General features: G+C 40.4%; 1 protein-coding gene across 1 annotated transcript in view; it reads left to right on the forward strand.

The window, feature by feature from the left end:
• Positions 1-18,301, forward strand: part of LARGE1 (LARGE xylosyl- and glucuronyltransferase 1) — a 263,658-nt gene that overhangs the window by 217,063 nt on the left and 28,294 nt on the right. Inside the window, exons 9-11 of the mRNA XM_079303344.1 lie at positions 1,876-1,988; positions 3,529-3,654; positions 12,524-12,679. Coding sequence (XP_079159470.1) covers positions 1,876-1,988; positions 3,529-3,654; positions 12,524-12,679 — 395 coding nt within the window. The remainder of the gene's footprint in view (positions 1-1,875; positions 1,989-3,528; positions 3,655-12,523; positions 12,680-18,301) is intronic.

Here is an 18,301-nt window from a genome sequence, read left to right on the forward strand (position 1 = left end):
AAGATAGAAACTGTACAAAGGTGTTAAACTCAAGCCTGTAGGTGAATTAAAATAGAAATCACATTGAAATTAGTTTTGACAGTGAAACATTAAAACTATGTGAATATTTTCAATAGCCATGATTGCATTACAATTTAGTACATCCTTTCTCACATATATTCCAGTCTTTCCACTCCATCTGCCTGCTTTACTCTCAGATGTTACCATGATAGCCCCTCAGGACAGCATAATCTTGTTAGCTGCAATGCCATAATCTGCTGCTAGCATAAGAGTGGAAGTCAAAAAAAATGACAGAGAATACTGCACATATTAAAACATTTCCCCTTTTCCTCCTCAGACTGGGGGCTTAGAGAAATTAAGAAAAATTGGTTTATTGTCTATAAATTATAAAAACTATTCTATTGCAGTTAACTAAATCTTAGCATTATTCTTTCTTTTTCTTAATAAAGAACCTTCTCAGTTGCATTTCACTGCAAAGCTGACAGTTCTTGCCAGCTGGAAAAAACCCTTTGCCAGAGAGGAGATCTCCCACCCAGTTTATTGCTGCAGCACAGGGAACCTGCTTCACACTGATGTAGAATTTCAGACAATGCATAATGGCTCTCTTAGAAGCTCATGCACGAGCACTGCATGCTCCAAATGGGCTTTCCTTATGCTGGAGAGAAGACAAACACACTGGCATAAATAAACTGTAACATGCTGGGACAGTACATCCCTTTCCAATCCAACAGCTGGAAGCAGAAAGGTTGCCTGAAGATGAAAAGGGATCCCTCCACTACAGGTTCCAGCATCCTTGGGAACCAGATGGACTGAAGTGGAAAACACCACTAAAATAGGCCACAAAATTCACTGCCAGGAGAGGTTCTCTTTTTATTCATAGCAGTGCCAGGTTTTAGTAGAAAGAAACTGCTATGTCATAGAAACTAAATATAGGAAAGAACTGGAACCACCTATGTCCTCTCCCAAGCAGTGCAGCTCTTTTCCAGGTACATTTTTTAATCCTGGTGTAGTCTGATTTGGAAAGACTCATGAAATAAAGTATTTTATCTGCCATTTTTGTTTATTACACTGCAGCGGTTTTAGGAGAATTTTTCTTAAGCATTCAGACTACATTTCCTTTCTTTTTCTCATTATTTTTAGTTTTATCAACTTGTACTCCCTGAGGCAGCTTTTCCTAGTGCCTGCTTTTTTCATTGTGTTTTCTTCTCTGTAGCTGCTATGATTCTCTAGAGTTGTTGTTATGTTTTTTTTTTTGTAAGACCTCTTGTTAAATGTCATTTGCAGATGTCATTGCTGTTCTGTTTACTTCCTCCCTCCACTAATGAAGATGTGAAACAACACAGAGCCCATCATTGCTCTTACCAGGTGGTTTCTGTCAGCCTGCAAGGCTGCTGTGTATCAGTACTCCTTCTTTGTGGTCCTTTGGTCTGCATTCATTCCCCATGACAGCCCTCTTACTTAAATTTCCAAATTCATTTTTCAAGCTGATTTTTCTAAGACACTGTAGGGAAGGTTTTGCTGATGTTTCAATTCAGCTTCGTTATTTCTGATGTTTTTCCTTCTTGTACAGTAGGAATTTTGGCCAGGCAAAAACCAACTGAGGAATGACAATGCACCCTTTATTCCTGCCTACAGTTTCCAGTGTGGGGATCCTGTTGTGTGAACCCTTGGTGCATTAATGACAGGCCCTCTCAAGGTCTAGGTTGTACCCAGCATTGATAATCCCTTCCTCAGAGAAGCTTCAAGGATGGTGACCCTGCGTGTCAGATAACTTCACGTCCTGTTAGAGCTGCCGAGGCAGCACGGGGCAGGGTGGCCCTGGGCTGCAGGTGGCATCATGGGCTCTGTGTGTGTCTCTGCCCCGTGTCCCTCCAGGGGTGATCCTGCTGCTGCTCGACAAGCTGCGGAAGATGAAGTGGGAGCAGATGTGGAGACTGACGGCGGAGCGGGAGCTGATGAGCATGCTGTCCACTTCACTGGCTGACCAGGTGAGAGGGACGTGCACTGGGGGACAGCCACTGAGCCATGGGCTCAGGGAGGAAAGAAGGGGACAGGGGTGAGATGTGGGGAAAGGCAAGGGAAAGCTGTTGTGTCTGTAGTCACCATCTGTTGAATCATTATGGGGAAAGTGTGGAAGAGAATCGAAGTTTAGTCACAAGGTTGGTCTTAGTACGCTGACATTTTTACCTCCTCTGCTCAGGTGATTCATAAGAGAGACAAAAAGGGTTTTCAAGCTTTCATTTTCTGTCTTCCCTTCTTTAACACAACTCTCCAGACAGAAGAAGTCCAAATAAACTGTGTCTTTTCCCACTGGTTATTGTCAAATCAGATTTAATTTTAAGAGTCTCCTGACACTTCTTTCCTGTCTCTGGCAGATGAGTCCCACATGTCTTTTAATGTAGTTCTTGCCATAACAGCCCTATGAAGACCAAAGTGCTGCTGTCTCTCTGCCACAGATAGGAAACTGAGGCCAAGAGAAGAAATAGTGTGCCTAAACATAGAAATACAGTTTTTTAATTTGTGCTTCTTGCCAGCTCTCAGCTTAAACCCAGAAATCCTGTTAATGTAATACTAGACCTGAATCAATAATTCTTGCTCAACAGCTTGAACATGTTAACTCAATACAGCATCATATATGGATATTTGTTCTCTTTCTGAGCTACATCTGGCTCCTGACCAGTCACCACAAAGGAAGCACGCTCCTTACTGTGCACATGGAGATGTGCAGTTTGTACAGCATCTTTGCAGGGTGATCCAAAAGCTCCTGAGGTTCATTAAAAGGATTCTTGCAACTTCCCTGTGTTTTCTATCAAGTCCTGAGTTGCTGTCTAATACCTGCATGGGGCAGAATTTTGCAGAGCAGAGAAAGGCTGCTTGTGTCTTTCCCTAACACCTTTCCCTCAGATTGTCCGTGTAACTTAATTCTCCAATGGAATGGCTGCTTAGGGAGCAAAACATTTTCTGTCCCTCATGGTACAGGCTGCTCTGCAGATCTGTCCTACATGCCTTCTCCATAAAATACTTGGAGTACTTGTTGCAGCAATAAAGTGCTAGCTGAAGTCACCTGTAGTAATTCACCTTGAAGCAGTGTAGCTGCCAGTTTCCCTTTCCTCCTCTTCATTAAAAAGGGCTGCAGTGCTTAGTACCAGCAGGCACTGTGTTATTTACTGCCTGTCACTCTCCCTGGTGACTAGAACAGGAACCATACCTCATGCCAGCAGTACAGGATGAGGGCTTGAAAACTTTGCTGGAGTCCATTAGCTCTGTGTGTCAGGAGAGCTTGTTCCTCTTGTCCAGAACTGTATATCACCTCTTAGATTAAAAGCACCCTCCAAAGAAACAGAATTATGGAGAAAGGTTTACAGAATTCACCTTTCATCACTCTTGGAATTTCTGCCCGGGAGAGGGAGGACAGTCAGCCAGGGGAGGAGTTGAGATCACCTCATGCAGTACAAACAACATACCCAAATCTTTCTCTGTTGTTGTTTTTTTTTTTTTTTTTTTGGTTGGTTGGTTTTTTTCTGCTAGGATATCTTCAATGCAGTCATCAAACAAAATCCCTTCCTTGTCTACCAGCTGCCATGTTTCTGGAATGTGCAGCTTTCTGATCACACCCGTTCTGAGCAGTGCTACAGAGATGTGTCTGACCTGAAGGTAAGTTGCACAGGAGGTTGGATGGGTGCCCTTGGGACAGAATGAAGGACTGCTGCCAGAGAAAGATGAGCTGCCTTGAGAAGGGGGGAAAAACTAACATGCAGTTTATGAAGACACCAGACAGGGAAAGGAAATGTGACTTTGGCTTTGTGCATTTTGACTGCTACTAGAAAATTCAAATATAGATGCTGCTTTGGGGTTTGGTTAAAGAAGTGCTTTACCTTCTTACATTCTGTACCTGCCACCTGTGCCAGTGCTGCTTATAACTGAATTCTTACTGCTCTCCCAGGTCTTAGCTCTTCCTAGACTAAGAATACAAAACCTTTCCTTTTTGTACTGGACAAGTTTGAAACTCTTTACTGAACATAATTTCGTAGATTTAAATTCACAGAGAGGATTGGGCAGACCCTAGCTGGAAATGCATTAGCAGAAATATAAAGACCTTGCTCACTCCATATTGTGCCTGTGTATACATTTAACCCAGTCATGTTGCCATTCATTTTTCCAGGTTTTGTCCTGGAAAAAAAAAAAAAGGCTGAGTAAAAACCTGTTAATTCAATGAAATGAAGCTATAGTGCCAGTTGAATAGCACATTTTTCACTATTAGCAAGTAGAATATAAAAGCAGGATGAATTTTAATGGATATGGGTAAATGAACATCAATTGTGCTGGGGCCATTTTGAAAGACTGGACACAAAGACACAAATGTAACATGCAGAGAGTTCAGAATTGAAGCTTGATTGAGCTTTGTCCAGGTTAGATTGAGACTCTACAGCAGTAGATTCCATCAGAGCAGACTAGTGGTATCAGACATAGTAAATATTAATTAGTTTTTGGTGACTGATTTTAAAATTCAGTTAAGGTTTATATATTTGGATTTATGTTGTGACAATGTTTAAAAAAAAAAAAAAAAGGCACAAAACTGTGCAAGAAGTTGCAAGGGGCCCTCTGGAGACCATCCAAACCCCCCTTAATGCAGTATCAGCAGAGACCCAGTTGCTCAGCACCTTGTACAGATGAGTGTCACATCTCCAAACACTGAGATTTCACATGCTCCCTGGCCCCAAGTTCCAGAGTTTGGCCACCCTTTTTGTACAACATATATCCTAAATCTAACCAAGTTCTCCCTTGTAGCAATTTGTTGAGTAACAGCAGGAGTGTTCAATATGAACACCAGATACTGGATGAATATAGAAAATCAATCACCCTCAGCACACTGGTTACAAAGGCTGCACTTCTATGAGACAGAAATTCTTCTACATGGGTTAACTGACCTTCAAAACTGGCCATCATTGATTGAATTTCATATATGAGGTATTCACAACTGACTATTCAGGTGTGATCCATAGACTGCTTTTAAAGTTAAATCACTGCTCTGTCAATGCACTCATCACTAAATGGTTTATAATATTTGTTTGTAGGGCAGGATCAACACAGGTACTTTAAAAGCATCATGTTTTATGCCTTGTAACAAAGTGCTGGTAGAGATTTTAGCACTGCATTCATGTTGAGAACCATGTATGACAGTGATTGCAAACAAAAAGAAAGGTGTGCAACAGATAAATGTTTCCTAAAAGAGGAACTTCAGAAAATTATACCTCCCACCAATGACATATCACAGTATTTTGCTGTGAATTAGAAGGTGATATTAATTTATATAATTGAGACAGTCAGATTGGACTCAGCACAAGGTAAAGACACAGCCATTTATAAGAGGAAAAGATACTGAAGCTGATAACAAGGATCAGGGGTTTGGTTCCATTGCCTAAACATGGTTTGAGTCACCACAGGGCCTCTGCCTATAGGAGTGGCAGATAAAACACAAACCCACAAGAGAAGATACCCTCTTGGCAAGGCAGCTGATGGGCAGGCAGGGTGAGTGTAAGGTGCTTTCAGTGTTGCTGTACATCTGGATTTAAACAGCCAAAGTGTCATCTCTGTGAGTGGTTTGGAGGCTGGTGGAGCTCACCTCAGAGCAGACATCTGATCTTCTGACTCCAGTGATGGTATTAACTAATCTGCTTCAGGTATGGGACATCTACCTCATATACAATACCTACAAGTAAGCATTTGACTGAAGTATTTTAAAAACTAATTAAATCCTTTCTTTCTTGTCAATTAACAAATTTATCTTTACAACTGTAATTGAGGCTTGGTTGTTTATTGCTGTATATTGTGTCACATTGTCAGTTCCATTACAGCACAGGCAGTGAAATCTAAGATATGTTATACTCCCCACTGATTTTCTGGTCTGAGGTATTTTAACTCAACAAGGGGTGCAGACACATAAACAAATTCTTTAGGTAAACTGGACTTACTCACACTACTAAAATTATCCCCATACTAAATCAGGGCTCTAATTCATTGCCTTGAAAGAGAGGCCATGTATGTATGTAGTGCACATAAAACCCCATGGTTTCAATAAAGCTTTTCCCATATTGAGCAGTTAAAGAACTGGCCCTCAGGCAGCACTGTTTAAAATTCTTTATACTGTTAAAAGAAATAAAAAAGGCTAAGACAAATTAAAGTTGTAAATTTGCATTATAAAAATTAACAAAATTCTAGTTCTGTAGAGAAACCAGCTGGTTAGGTATATGAGTCTCCCAAAAATTAGTAAATGTTCTTAGCCCAAGTAAAAAAAATTTGCTCTTAAAATCACCCAAGTTTGTCAGTTCCATGGCCTTTAATATAATTGGTACAACATAACAGATTTGGCACATTCTGTATTTCATGGTAAGACTGGAATGAGAAAGAAGGTAAAACAAACCTTCAGGGTAAGAGGGGAAGACAGATTTTAAAGTTTGCATTGGGGATAAAGAAGGATAGCATAGGAAAGAAGGAAGTGACTGGATACATTTAAATTCAAAGGTAAAACTGACCCAGTCAAGTATTCCTCAGCTAAAACAGTGCATTCCTCCTGTCAGACTGAAAAGGTGCTGATTTAATTTCATCTGGCCTCAAAGTCCATGGGAGTTGAGGATTTGTCATCTCTTATACACAGTGTTGTGTCAAGTAAGCTTGGACCCCCAGGGCTGGCAGCTGGTCAGAGATCTGTGTGTGTGTGTGTGCAGACACTTCTTTGCTGCTTTGTTCACATTTATGCAAGGCTTAGGGAGCAGTTGAATATTTCACATTGCCTGAAAAGGACTCTAATAATCTTTTTCTCCTTTTAGACGTCGTTAAATTTGATCTCTACCCATTTTATTGATTTTTATTTTTTTTATGAGGGATCAGTCTGAATCTGATGTTCATTTATGAATTGCTTTTGCTGGGTTAGTCCCTGCTTTTGCTTGCTTCTTGGTTAGTAGTTTGTAAGGAAATCTCAGTTACTATGATTTGACACAAGCCTAATGGCAGAAAAAATACTGTGAAAGAAGATAATGAATTTTGATACCTCTGACAATGAATCATGACCTCATTGAATGAGTCAGTCATAAAGTCTGGTTGTCAAGGATACAGATGCTATTTACATACAGACAATCTGGTAATTCACAACCACAAAAATCAGATGCTGGACTCTTCAGTGGGAATGTATCAAATTATTGGAATTTACGCACACTCCAACTTGGAAAAATGCTTTACAACCTATTGATGGCTTTTCAAACTGGTTTTGAATACAACTGGTACTAAATCAGCAGATAGATAAATAATGAACCTCATAAATTCCTCATTGGGAACTTGTGTTCTGTGATTCACTGTGTCCTCCCTAGGAATGTCCTCCACACTGGGATGACTTTGTGATAGTGCTTACAGAAGTTTAAGCAGCTTCTTTGCCATAACTGAGATGCATCATTTCAGCTCTGCCTCAGACATGACCCATTTCATCTCTTTGGGGGTGTTGCAGTCCCTGAGCTTCCCTGCCCAAGCACTTCTGCTCTAATCTGCAGCACTTGTGGCATTCTGCAGCCTTGCACCTTTTAATGCCAGCAAAGGAAGAGCTGCAGTGAGAGGAGTGAGGGCTCCAGGTAAACAATACCTCTCCTTAGAGTGAGCATTGGAGTCAGTCAGGTGCTCCTGGCCTGCCAAACAGGACATGGCATGCACCAGGGGCTTGAGGGGTGTTTTTGTAGGCAGGAGGCCTCTCATTAAACAGTGGCACAGAAGCTGAAGGAAAAGAAGTTGAAGAACCTTTGAAAAGTCCAGGGCAGGGATAGTCTGTCAGTTTAACCATACAGCAGTGGCAGTAAGCAGGGGAGTAAAGCAATCCCTGGGACTATGGGCACCAAACTAGGCAGGGCAGGGATTTGAGTCCCACATCCAAAAGCACTGCCTGGACCTTAGGGTTGCTGGCTACTCCAGCCCAATTCTCCTCCATTTATGTGGTTTAGAAATATCACATTAAAATCTCTGTGATGGCATTTTTATAAAGTATACAAACCTTTCTGAGGAAATTGGATCTTTTATTAAACCATTTATTTCTGATAAAACACAGTTTAAAAATAAAGTTTCCAGACATCTCTAATCATGGCATAAGTTACACATGTGGTGCATATTTGCAGTGTGATTTGGGGCATATTTAAACTTCTAAAAAAGCCTATTGAGATGGCATTAAAGTGACATATAATAGCTGGCTGTACTGTGCAGATTTGCCAAATGTTTAACTCCTACTGGTTTCAGTGGGAAAGGTCTGGTTGCCTAAGCAAGGAGTCTAGTTTTTCAGCAGGAAAGCTTCCTGTTTACAAAATGCCACTTGTTTACCTAAACTGTGAAGTGCTCATGGGCTTAATTAAGGATATCTGTTCAGTGCCTTGCAAAATTAAACTTCTTCTTGCTGAAATTTAAGCTTAATTTATTCTTATTTCTTGCCCTTCAGCCTGGAGAGCAGGTATATAATTATAGATATCCTGTGCTCTCTGATTCTGGAAGGACTGAAGCAGAGCAAGAAATTATCAAGATGTGTCTTTGGGTGAAAAAACTGAAGAGATTGTAGTTAAGGAAACATTTGGCTAAATGCTACTTTTTGTGAGGGAAAATGCTTCAGGGAAAAAAAAAATGGTTAAAGGTACCTATAGAAATAATGTTGTGTTCACACTTATTGTTTAGTGGTTTGAACATCATGTTTGAAATACTTAATGTCCCCAGAGATCAAATGCAGATGGTGATGTAAGGAGGTTTGCTAGGGTTTTTGTTCCCAGTGTATTTCCATCCAGATAACTGTCCTTAGAGCCTTCCTAGACCCCCCCAGCATATATAACATCCTCTCTTCCCTCCCATCTCAGATCCCAATGCCCGTGCATGGGGCTCCCACTGTGCCATCATTTGAGTGCCTTGGGTCAGAACCTGGGGAATAAATGGGAACTAGGGGTGCAGTTAGCCTGTTTTAGGCCACAAGCATAGGGAAGTGTTCCAGGAGGCTGGCTGTGTGTAATCAGGGAATGGTAATGGTTGCTGATTAACTAGGATGGTATTAACAGAAATGTGGATAGTGCCAAATTGCTTAATGACGACTAACCAAGTGTTAAATAGATGTGGAATTTTAAGTTCTCATCTTTCAGTACTTAAATTGCTAAATGAAGATGAAGGAACTGTATTTTCTCATAGTTCTCAGGAGGCTGTGATCAAGAGTAGGAAGGATCTGTAGGTCAGCCTGAAGGTTCCTGAGGTGTCTACCCAGATGATGGCACTGGAATTTTATATTTCTAGCTGCAGTTTCCTCTGTAAGCCAGCAGAGCTTTGGAAAAGTTTAGAAACTAGAAGAAGAAATAAACACAGTATTGTGATGCTATCCAGCCTTGGAAAAGGGATTTTGGAATAATGAGATTTTCAGTTTCTAGATTCACTTTCTCTTTTTAATGTGGAGATAAGAGTCTTCAAACAAAGTGATTTTCCTTTCCTTCTGATTTCCCTGTAGTCTCTTGCCAACTGTTCTTTTTTATTTCTCCAATCAATTTACTGTTGTGCACAATAAAGTCTCTAATTCAGTGGCCATGGCTTTACCTGTGCAGTCTTTATCATGTACCTCACTGATGCCCATGACAGTCTATACAAGAGTGTCTTTGCCTGCACAAATTCTGCCATATCTGATGGTGCAATAGACTGTATCAGAGAGCCAGAACTGAATGTGAGTTTGTGGCCTGACATAAAAAAGGATATGGTCTTTGGAAGTAATGTTGTATATCAGTGGTCACTGATATACAAGACAAGAGTCTTGTTGCTTTTTGTAACTCGCTGTTCTTTTTTATTCTTTCATATATCACATAGTATTTATCTAATTGTGTTACTTGAAAAGCAGTCTGCTCTTTTGCTAGGCCTGTTTTGTGTATTTTTACCTCAGGTCATCCTGATAGTTGGATAGTTCCTTGATGTTCTTTAGCACATCATTTTACCACACATTGGCCCGTGCTGTCCTACTTGATTAAAAAATCAGCTTTTTTGGGTAGTCATCAGCTCCATTCAGCTTTATGCAATTCACTCCAAGCTCTCCACATCACTGTACATGCAGCATCCTGACATATTTCAAATCTGATCAGATCTGAACCACCAGCTAAGCCCTTGACACTTACCAGCTTCTATACACACAACACATCCTGAAGCACTGCAGCAAAGAGCCTCTGCACTGACAGCTGCAGTTACAGTCTGGGTCTGAAACCATCTCCCACACAACTGGGTAGAGACATCAGCAAGTGCCTGGCTGTGATGTGACACTGTGTGTGCTGATGGGAATTTCCTGCAGTAGCAAGGAGCCTGTCCTGTGAAAGTTTCTGAGGTTATTATCATTAGCCATGTCTGTGTTCAAGGTCCCTAGGTCTCTGGGTCCTCAGAGTGCTCAGCTGCATTAGGATACTTGTGAAGATGAGTATTCAGAAGGGAACACAAGAAGTGTAGGAGCAGTATGGAAAGCACACAAAAGGTTTTTCTTAACAAGTATTTTTGTCCCATTTGCCAGCCTCTTAGCTTTCTTTGATCCACTGTTACATAAGTACAAGTTTCCATTCTATGCCTGCTTGTCAAAATGCATGCTGGTACCCTGTAAAACTATGAAATAGCCCTTTGGGTTCCTTCAGCCTTGTGCTTATGTTACATGTGCCCATTTCCCTAAAGCAGGATTCAGTTGCCAAGATTTTTTTCAAGCATTAATGCATTTTGCTGCAGTTAAATACAGTGGGGGAAATATGTCAAGTTCTTTTCAAAGAAAGGAGATTTTGAAGTTCTGTTTCTCAGTGGAGAAAATCTGTTACCTTAAATTTATGCCCTTACCTACCCAAAGCTCTTTTCACTTATGTGGTGGTCTGTATTTTCACCACATGGTGCAGCAACATGTTATGCACAGTTATGCTACACTTCTGAACATCTGGACAAATGTAAAACTAGCAAAGAATATAGCATTACCTGGGACAAATATCTAATAACTTCCCAAATGTATGCAGTGTGTAGAAACATCATAATATTTATTTAAGTGTTCCTATAACTGGAAAAAGCAATTTGCCAATAACTGAAATTATCTTCTTTCCCTACAGGGACTTTTTTTTAAGTGCTTGTATGGTTTTCTGACATCCTAGTAGGCTTAGCAGTGAAATCCCAGGAATGGATTAAGCTTTTCTTATCAGGAGATATTTTGTAGGTTTTGGGTAGGTAGAATAGAGTGCCATAGCTTTTATGGCAGTGTAAATACTCAGTGGAGCAGCCGTGTTGTTTGCTGTAGTCCAGGTAGAATTCAGGCTGCATCCTGCTCTTTCCTCATCCAGTCACTCACTGAGCAGCAAATACTGGGTTTTCAGAGAGCTCCCTGTTCCTGTGGAGCTGTGTTGCTGACACCAAGGGAGCTGTTTTCATCCTGTCTGGGCTGCTCCTGCTGTATGTGCTGTGCCTCAGCTCGGTGTGTTCCCTCCCTGAGCTGTGATGGTCAGAGCAAAGCTGAACAGGGTGCTGCAGCTCTGTGCTCTGCATGAGTGATACGGTGTCTTCACACAAATAACTTAATGGGTTCAAAGAACTTCCAAGCTTGAAAACATTCCCAAGGGAGACTCTTGTTTTTAACCTCTTTGGAAGTCACAGGAATAAAACTGAATACAAAGTATTCAGTGATTTTTTTCTGATGTCTAAAATATAGCCTCTATAAAATGAAATCATTCCTGCAAGCTGCTATCGACTCCCTTTGGTTTTTCCTTAGGGCCCCATTCCCATTCACACTGGCAGCAGTGCAAAGTTGCATCAGTGCTAATGAGGATCAGGCCCTCTATGCCAGCATTACAATTTAAGTCTAGGCCACTGTGACAGTCATCTCCCATTAGCAGAGGAAAAACACCAGCTAGAAATTGGAACTCAGATGATAAGTTGTACTGCATCACTGTGCTCTGTTAATGCAACAGAGATCAGTCTTGTTTAAATGAAGCAATGGCTTCAAAAAGGAAGTCAGCTTAAATTCAGTCCTTTTTGAACTATTTAAATGAGTATAGGAATTAATTTCAAACTGCTTCTTCTTGATACCTAACCAGGAAAAAGGCCTGCCTGGCCTGAAACAGGGAATCAATTTCATTAGCAGAAACAGTCATGTGGAAATCTGAGATTAATGTTTAATACCTACTGTTTCCCTTGTCCTTCTTCAGCAGAGTCCATAAACTATCAGCTCCATGATTAGAGTTGTGGAAGCACTTACAAGGTGCTGCTTCTCGGCATAGACTAGCACCCTCACTCAGATGTGCAGGTGATACCATGGCAGGGTTTCCAAGCACATCACCTTCAGAATGTACAGTTACATGTGGAAGACATGGCAAAGCCTTCCCTATAAAAAACCAGGAGGAAGTCTGGGTAGTTTTGGGGTTTTTTCCTTCTTTTTAAGAGGGCAGCACACTGAACACACATAAAAAGAGCAGATAAAGCAGATCTATATTCTAACAGCAGGATGTCTTTTCTCCTTTTCCCCTCTGAGGTGATACACTGGAACTCGCCAAAGAAGCTGCGAGTGAAAAACAAGCATGTGGAGTTTTTCCGCAACCTCTACCTGACATTCCTGGAATATGACGGGAATCTGCTGAGACGGGAACTCTTTGGCTGCCCCAGTGAAGCAGATGTGAACAGTGAAAATGTAAGTGGGATGTCTAAGGCTTGATACAAAGGGTGGTTCATACAAGGCACAGGATTTCTGAAGACTTGGAGTTAGTTGTGGGGGTAGTGCAGGTGGTAGAACTCAGGAGAATTTAAGGCAATGCTCAGATTCCCAAAGTGACACTGTGCAAATCATTTAATCTCTCTGTGCCTCAGTTCCTCACCTGTAAAATCATTGTATTAATCCCATCTTTACCCTGGGTTTTGCTGCTTTGTTTTGTCTACTTTGCCCTTTTAAAATCCCCAACAGCGGTAACATCACAAGCTGAAAATGAGGATTTGGGCTCTTACTCCATTAGGCAATTTTGTAAATCTCACCCTTAAACCTTGTCCTCGTTTCAGCTGGGATAGAGTTAATTTTTTCTTTAGTAGCCAGGGCTGTGTTTTGAATTCATTATGGCAGACCTGTAACTTTCCAGGAGGTCTTGTTTCTTGCTGTGTATTTGTTCAATATACAGTGATGTCAGTTTTGCCTGGTAGATACTAATGCACAAATAATGAAGAAGAAAGGAAAATACCAAGATTTTCCAAGATACTGCTGGATTTAGGTCTGTGAATTTTTGCTGTGCTGTAGACAGAATGAGCAAATGCTTTAAGGTACACATAGGCTGTAAGACTGCCAGTTTTTTCTGTGTATCCCTTAACCAATCAAAGCTATGTTTATGTGTATCTGCATAAAATTTGCAATCAGAACCTTTCAGACTAAGCAAATCTTTTGAAAACGATTGAAATCAAGGATGTTTACCCACAGATGTGCGTGTGTGTATGTGCCTGTGCATTAGTACATGTAATTCCGAAGTAAAAAACTGGTAACTGAAATGTTTATACCCAGATGTATACCCAGATGAACTCCTTGTGTATAATGTGGTCTCTGGAGATTTGTAGACCAAGTACCAATTTTGCCTACATAGTCTGAAAGGAAATAAAAAGGAATCTGTAATGTTTTATTCAAGAAAAAAATATTTCTAAAATATGCACTGTTGTCTATATAAAAAGCAATTAAGCAAAGCCAGCATCATGTACACGTTAGCAATTAAGAGGTAATTGACAATCAATGTCATCATTGAGGCTGGCAGTGTTTCCATTTAGCCTGTGAATAAAATGACCACAGGAGATGCCGTTCCCATATTTTTAGATATAGCACTAAGAGATTGGATAGCTATATTTTAACCCAAGGCACAGCTTCCCAGACACTTTATTTTACCATCTCATTGTCTTCTGAAAGGAGTGGGGCTTAATTGTGAGAGAGAAGGGAGGCAAGTGTAGCACCAGAGCAAAAGCACATGGAGGCAGAAAGTCCTCTGCAAGAGGCTTTTAGACAGTCAAGTGAGCTCAGTGTGACAGAACAGCACTGAGAGCCTCACCACAGAATAGAGGGTAGAACAGGAAGAGAAAAGGTAACTGAGACATTAAAAGAAAGACAACAATAACACACTTTTATCACATTTTGAGAATGCAGGTTAAAATTGTACTGAAATCACAATATGTTGTGTGGATTCAAAGAGCGTGAATGTAGTCAGAGACTTCTTGCTGTATTTTCCACAGCTCTATAAATCCTTAATAAACAGATTTATTCAAACAACAAGTTCCCAGGGAGCAGCACAGAGAAAATGCAAGTACTTGCTGTAAATGGCAGTCCCTAAAGTTTAAAACAGCACATTTTACTGATCTTGTATCTGGTTGACAGACACTGGAAATGACTAACTGTTCAAGCCTGTTTCTTATTCAAGTCAAGTAAAGTGCAATATGGTATATGCTATGGCTTGTGTCTGAAAAAGAAATGTAACTCATTCCTCCATTTATAAATCATATATATATATATATAAAGATACTGGAAAAGAGTGAGCTAGACATACAAAAATACATGATTCCTGATTTGCCAGGAGACACCAAAAAAGTTAACAGCCTTCTATTGAAACAATCAGATGTAGGAAAAATCCAACTTCAGAAAACTTAAGAGTAATCACTTACGAGAATACATTTGTATTAGTTGCCCTTGATAGAAACTCCCCTCTAAACTTGACTATGTCCTTTTATTGTTGAATATAGTAAGCAACTTTCAGCTTTGAAGTTATGAGACCCTGAGAACAGGATTATCTTGAAAACTACTCTTGATCTATCTGCTGTAGCATATACAGTGTCACAGGTGTCCTGTTAAATACAGCACATTCCCATGATCTGTTGCAGGATTATCTTCAGAAGCAAATCATTTTGTAAGGAGGAAACCACTGTCCTTCCTCCCTGTACAAGAATTAGGGGGCATGAAGTGGAAATAGCAAGTAGCAGGTTGAAAACAAAGACATTTCACTCACAACGTGATGAAGCTCTGAGCAGGAGGTAATGTTTCTAGAAGTATACATTCTCAAAAATAAAAATTTCTTCTTGGAAAGCAAATCAATCAGGAGCTTTTAAGCTTTGGTGCTGAAAGTCCTTGAACCACAAGTTGAGGTCCAGGTTAGAGTTCTGAGAAATCCTCTCTGTACCCTCCTCCTGCTTTTACACGCCCCTAGGCAGCCAGCTCACAACTGGAGAGAGGATGCTGGCCCAGGTGAGCCTTCAGTCTGACAAGATGCACTCATAGCTGCCATTAGGAGTCATAAGCATGTATGTTACATAAAAGGCTGTAAATTCTATAAAGTCGTGTATCTATGAGGTAGGAATTACTGTTTGAATTACCTTTTCTTTTCCTATTGTTTTTCCTTTTTATCCTGAACTGAGACTGGCATCCCCAAAACACAACAGAGGTTTCTTACATTAGGCAGTGTACATGGGTAAAAGATGCTCCTTCAGCTGCCTGTGCTTCTCTGCACTGTGGAGCAGTGGAAAAAATGTCAGAGTAGCTCTGCTGTTCATAATTGGAGAGAATTACTTGAGCACTAAATGCACTGAGCCCTGCTGTGGGAGAAGCAGTGGCTTGGTGTGAGTCTCACTCACAGTCTGGCTGTATCAAAGTATACCCTTAAGGTCTTGTTCCAATATACCAGCCACTGCTTTTCTACAGCTTAATATTTGTAAAACTTGATGTTTTATTTACAATTCAACCCGTAATTAAGGCATTCCATTTGTAATGCAAATATCTGTAGAACGGGAAAAGGAAGTATGGCAGCCAGGCTGATTCTGTTTCTCTAAGGCCCCTTTACACTTCTCATCAGTACAGAGTTGGCCTTAAAATGAATGTAAATTGTGTATCTTCCCTTTTTAAGGACTCTTAACAGTGCCTGAGAGATGTAAAGGGGCATTAGTTTAAAAGGTAATTGGACCTCACTTTAATCTCTCTCACCCTTCTTCTGTGTGTGCATGTGAATGCATGTGTGCTTCAATATATATTATGTCTATATGCATTTGGAAGTGCCAGTACTTTTCTAATGTTTGCTATAGAAGTATAATACCACAGAGTGAATTTTAAGTGGTCTGAAGGCCATCTTCAGATAATGTACTGCATAGTCCTGATCTAATCAGATGCTAATCTTCAGTTTCACCAAACCAGGGTGGTTACTACATTCCAAAGCATTGCAAATAGGAATGGATAGAACAGGTAGGGCTCAGAAATGGAAATACTGGAGGCAAAAAAACACAGGCTGGGATAATTTTTCTGTTTATGTAAAAATGCATATATGTATGTCTACATGTATATGAATGATTCATCTCTTCCTAAAAATATTCAAGCTAAAAGCCCCTCTTTGTGGCAGGAAGAGGCAGGGAGCCATGTGCTGGGAGTAGCCTAAGTCCCCCTTGTCCAATATGTGCTGGAGTGAGGTCACACAAAGCAGACTCCTCAAGTTGGTATTACAATCATCCCTTTGTCTTCTGTGCACATTCTGGGTAGAAAATTCAGAATATGATCCAAATCGTCCTGTAAACCCAGTCATTGACTTGAGTGGGCCTTAGAGAATGTCCTTAATCACTCCATCCTCCTCATTCCATGCTATTCCCCCTTTCCCACACCTTCTTTCTTATTTTGATGCAATGTGGAAGATTTTTGGGAAATCCAAAAAGGTAAAACTTAAAATAATCTCAAATTTGAATATTTTCTGTTGGCTTTTAAGGCTTATATCCAGCATTTTATTCTAAAGGACTTACTGTAAAGCCTAAAATATTTCAACAGGATCTTCCAGCCAATCTCTATAGTTGCTCTATGAAATAGTTATTGTAAGCCTGATTTTAGACCAAGGCACACACTCAACTTTTCAGCATTCTTATAAAACTTGTTTCCTGCAGACAGCTTCTCACCAGGTACTTCTGCCAAAGCATTAAATCTGAAAGTTAATTGGAGTGTACCCAGTTAGTGAAGCCTGTGTCCTGATCCAAGGGCCTGGAGCAAGATCAGTGGGAAGTGTATCACTGATTCCACTAGTTTAAGGAAAGGACAGTAGAATCCCATTAGAGAAGACTTTCAGGAAACACAGGAGAAAAAAAATGTCTGCAGGTTTTTCTTCTCAAATTTTCAAATCAGCAATACAAAGAAGTAGTGCAAAAAAACTCCAGGTGTCCCTTAACACACTTGCTTAGATGTGTACTTATATACTAAGTGTGTTTTCACTTAGTTACTTCTTTTGTGCAAAACCGAAGATCCTTAATATAAGCAAAAGGCTGTGCATACCAGCTTAGAGTATCCACCAGAAAAGAGGGAGATTCTAGCAAGGTATCACACAATATAAAAACACTACTAACAAGTTTAGCAATTTCTGAGTGACTAAAAGTAGCATGCAAATGAAGCTTCCAAGTCGGTATCACAGCCCTGAACTTGCAGTCAGACTGATGCTTTGAGTACCCTTTGCTCCTGCTGAATTTCAAGAGTACAGCCTCATTTGTAGAACTGCAATTTAAAGTTACTATTTTGTGATGTCAGTCTTTCTCTAGTAATAACAGATGGTACATGGCAGTTTTGAGGTGAAATCCCAACTCCCCTAGCTGTGTTGTTTCTATTATTGTAACTGTTATTGTTATTAAATGCTGAGCTGGTAGACCATCCTGTTACTTGCCTGAGAGTTGCCATTATATTGCTTTCAACTGTTTAAAACACTATGAAGTGGAGGAGCACATGGACTGGGATTTTCTTTTTGTCATGCTCTTATGCCCTCTTTCTTTTCTCACATTTTTTTAAACATGGGGGAAAGCTTAGAGGTTTCCCCACACCAAAAATTCTGATGACATCTTCATGAAAATACTCCATACCTCAAAGAAGGAGCTGACTTTTGGGCAAGGAACTTGTCTTCTGTGAACCTGGTGACACATTAGGCAAATTATAATGCAGAAAAATCATGGCTTACACATTACCAGTAGTATTTGCTTTGGCTTCAAGGAGGCTAAGGTCTCTGGAGACTCTTTCTTAGGAGTGTGCATGGATACATCTGACCAGATTATGTATATCCTTTTGGGGATCAGCAGAGTTGGGCATGCTGCAGGCAGGGTACCTACACAAAGAGTGGTGTTTTTTGTGACTGTTTCCCCTGAATCCTCCATGCCAGGTTCTAACTGGACAGTAGATCTGACAGCAAGAACCTGTATTTGGTCTCCTCTGAGGGACATCCATTGTCCTCAGTGATGTCCAGACCAGTAGGGAGGAGAAAAAACACAGATTCACATACAAAAGAGATTAAAT

Source organism: Erithacus rubecula (genome assembly GCF_903797595.1).
Source record: "Erithacus rubecula genome assembly, chromosome: 4".
Lineage (NCBI taxonomy): Eukaryota > Metazoa > Chordata > Aves > Passeriformes > Muscicapidae > Erithacus > Erithacus rubecula.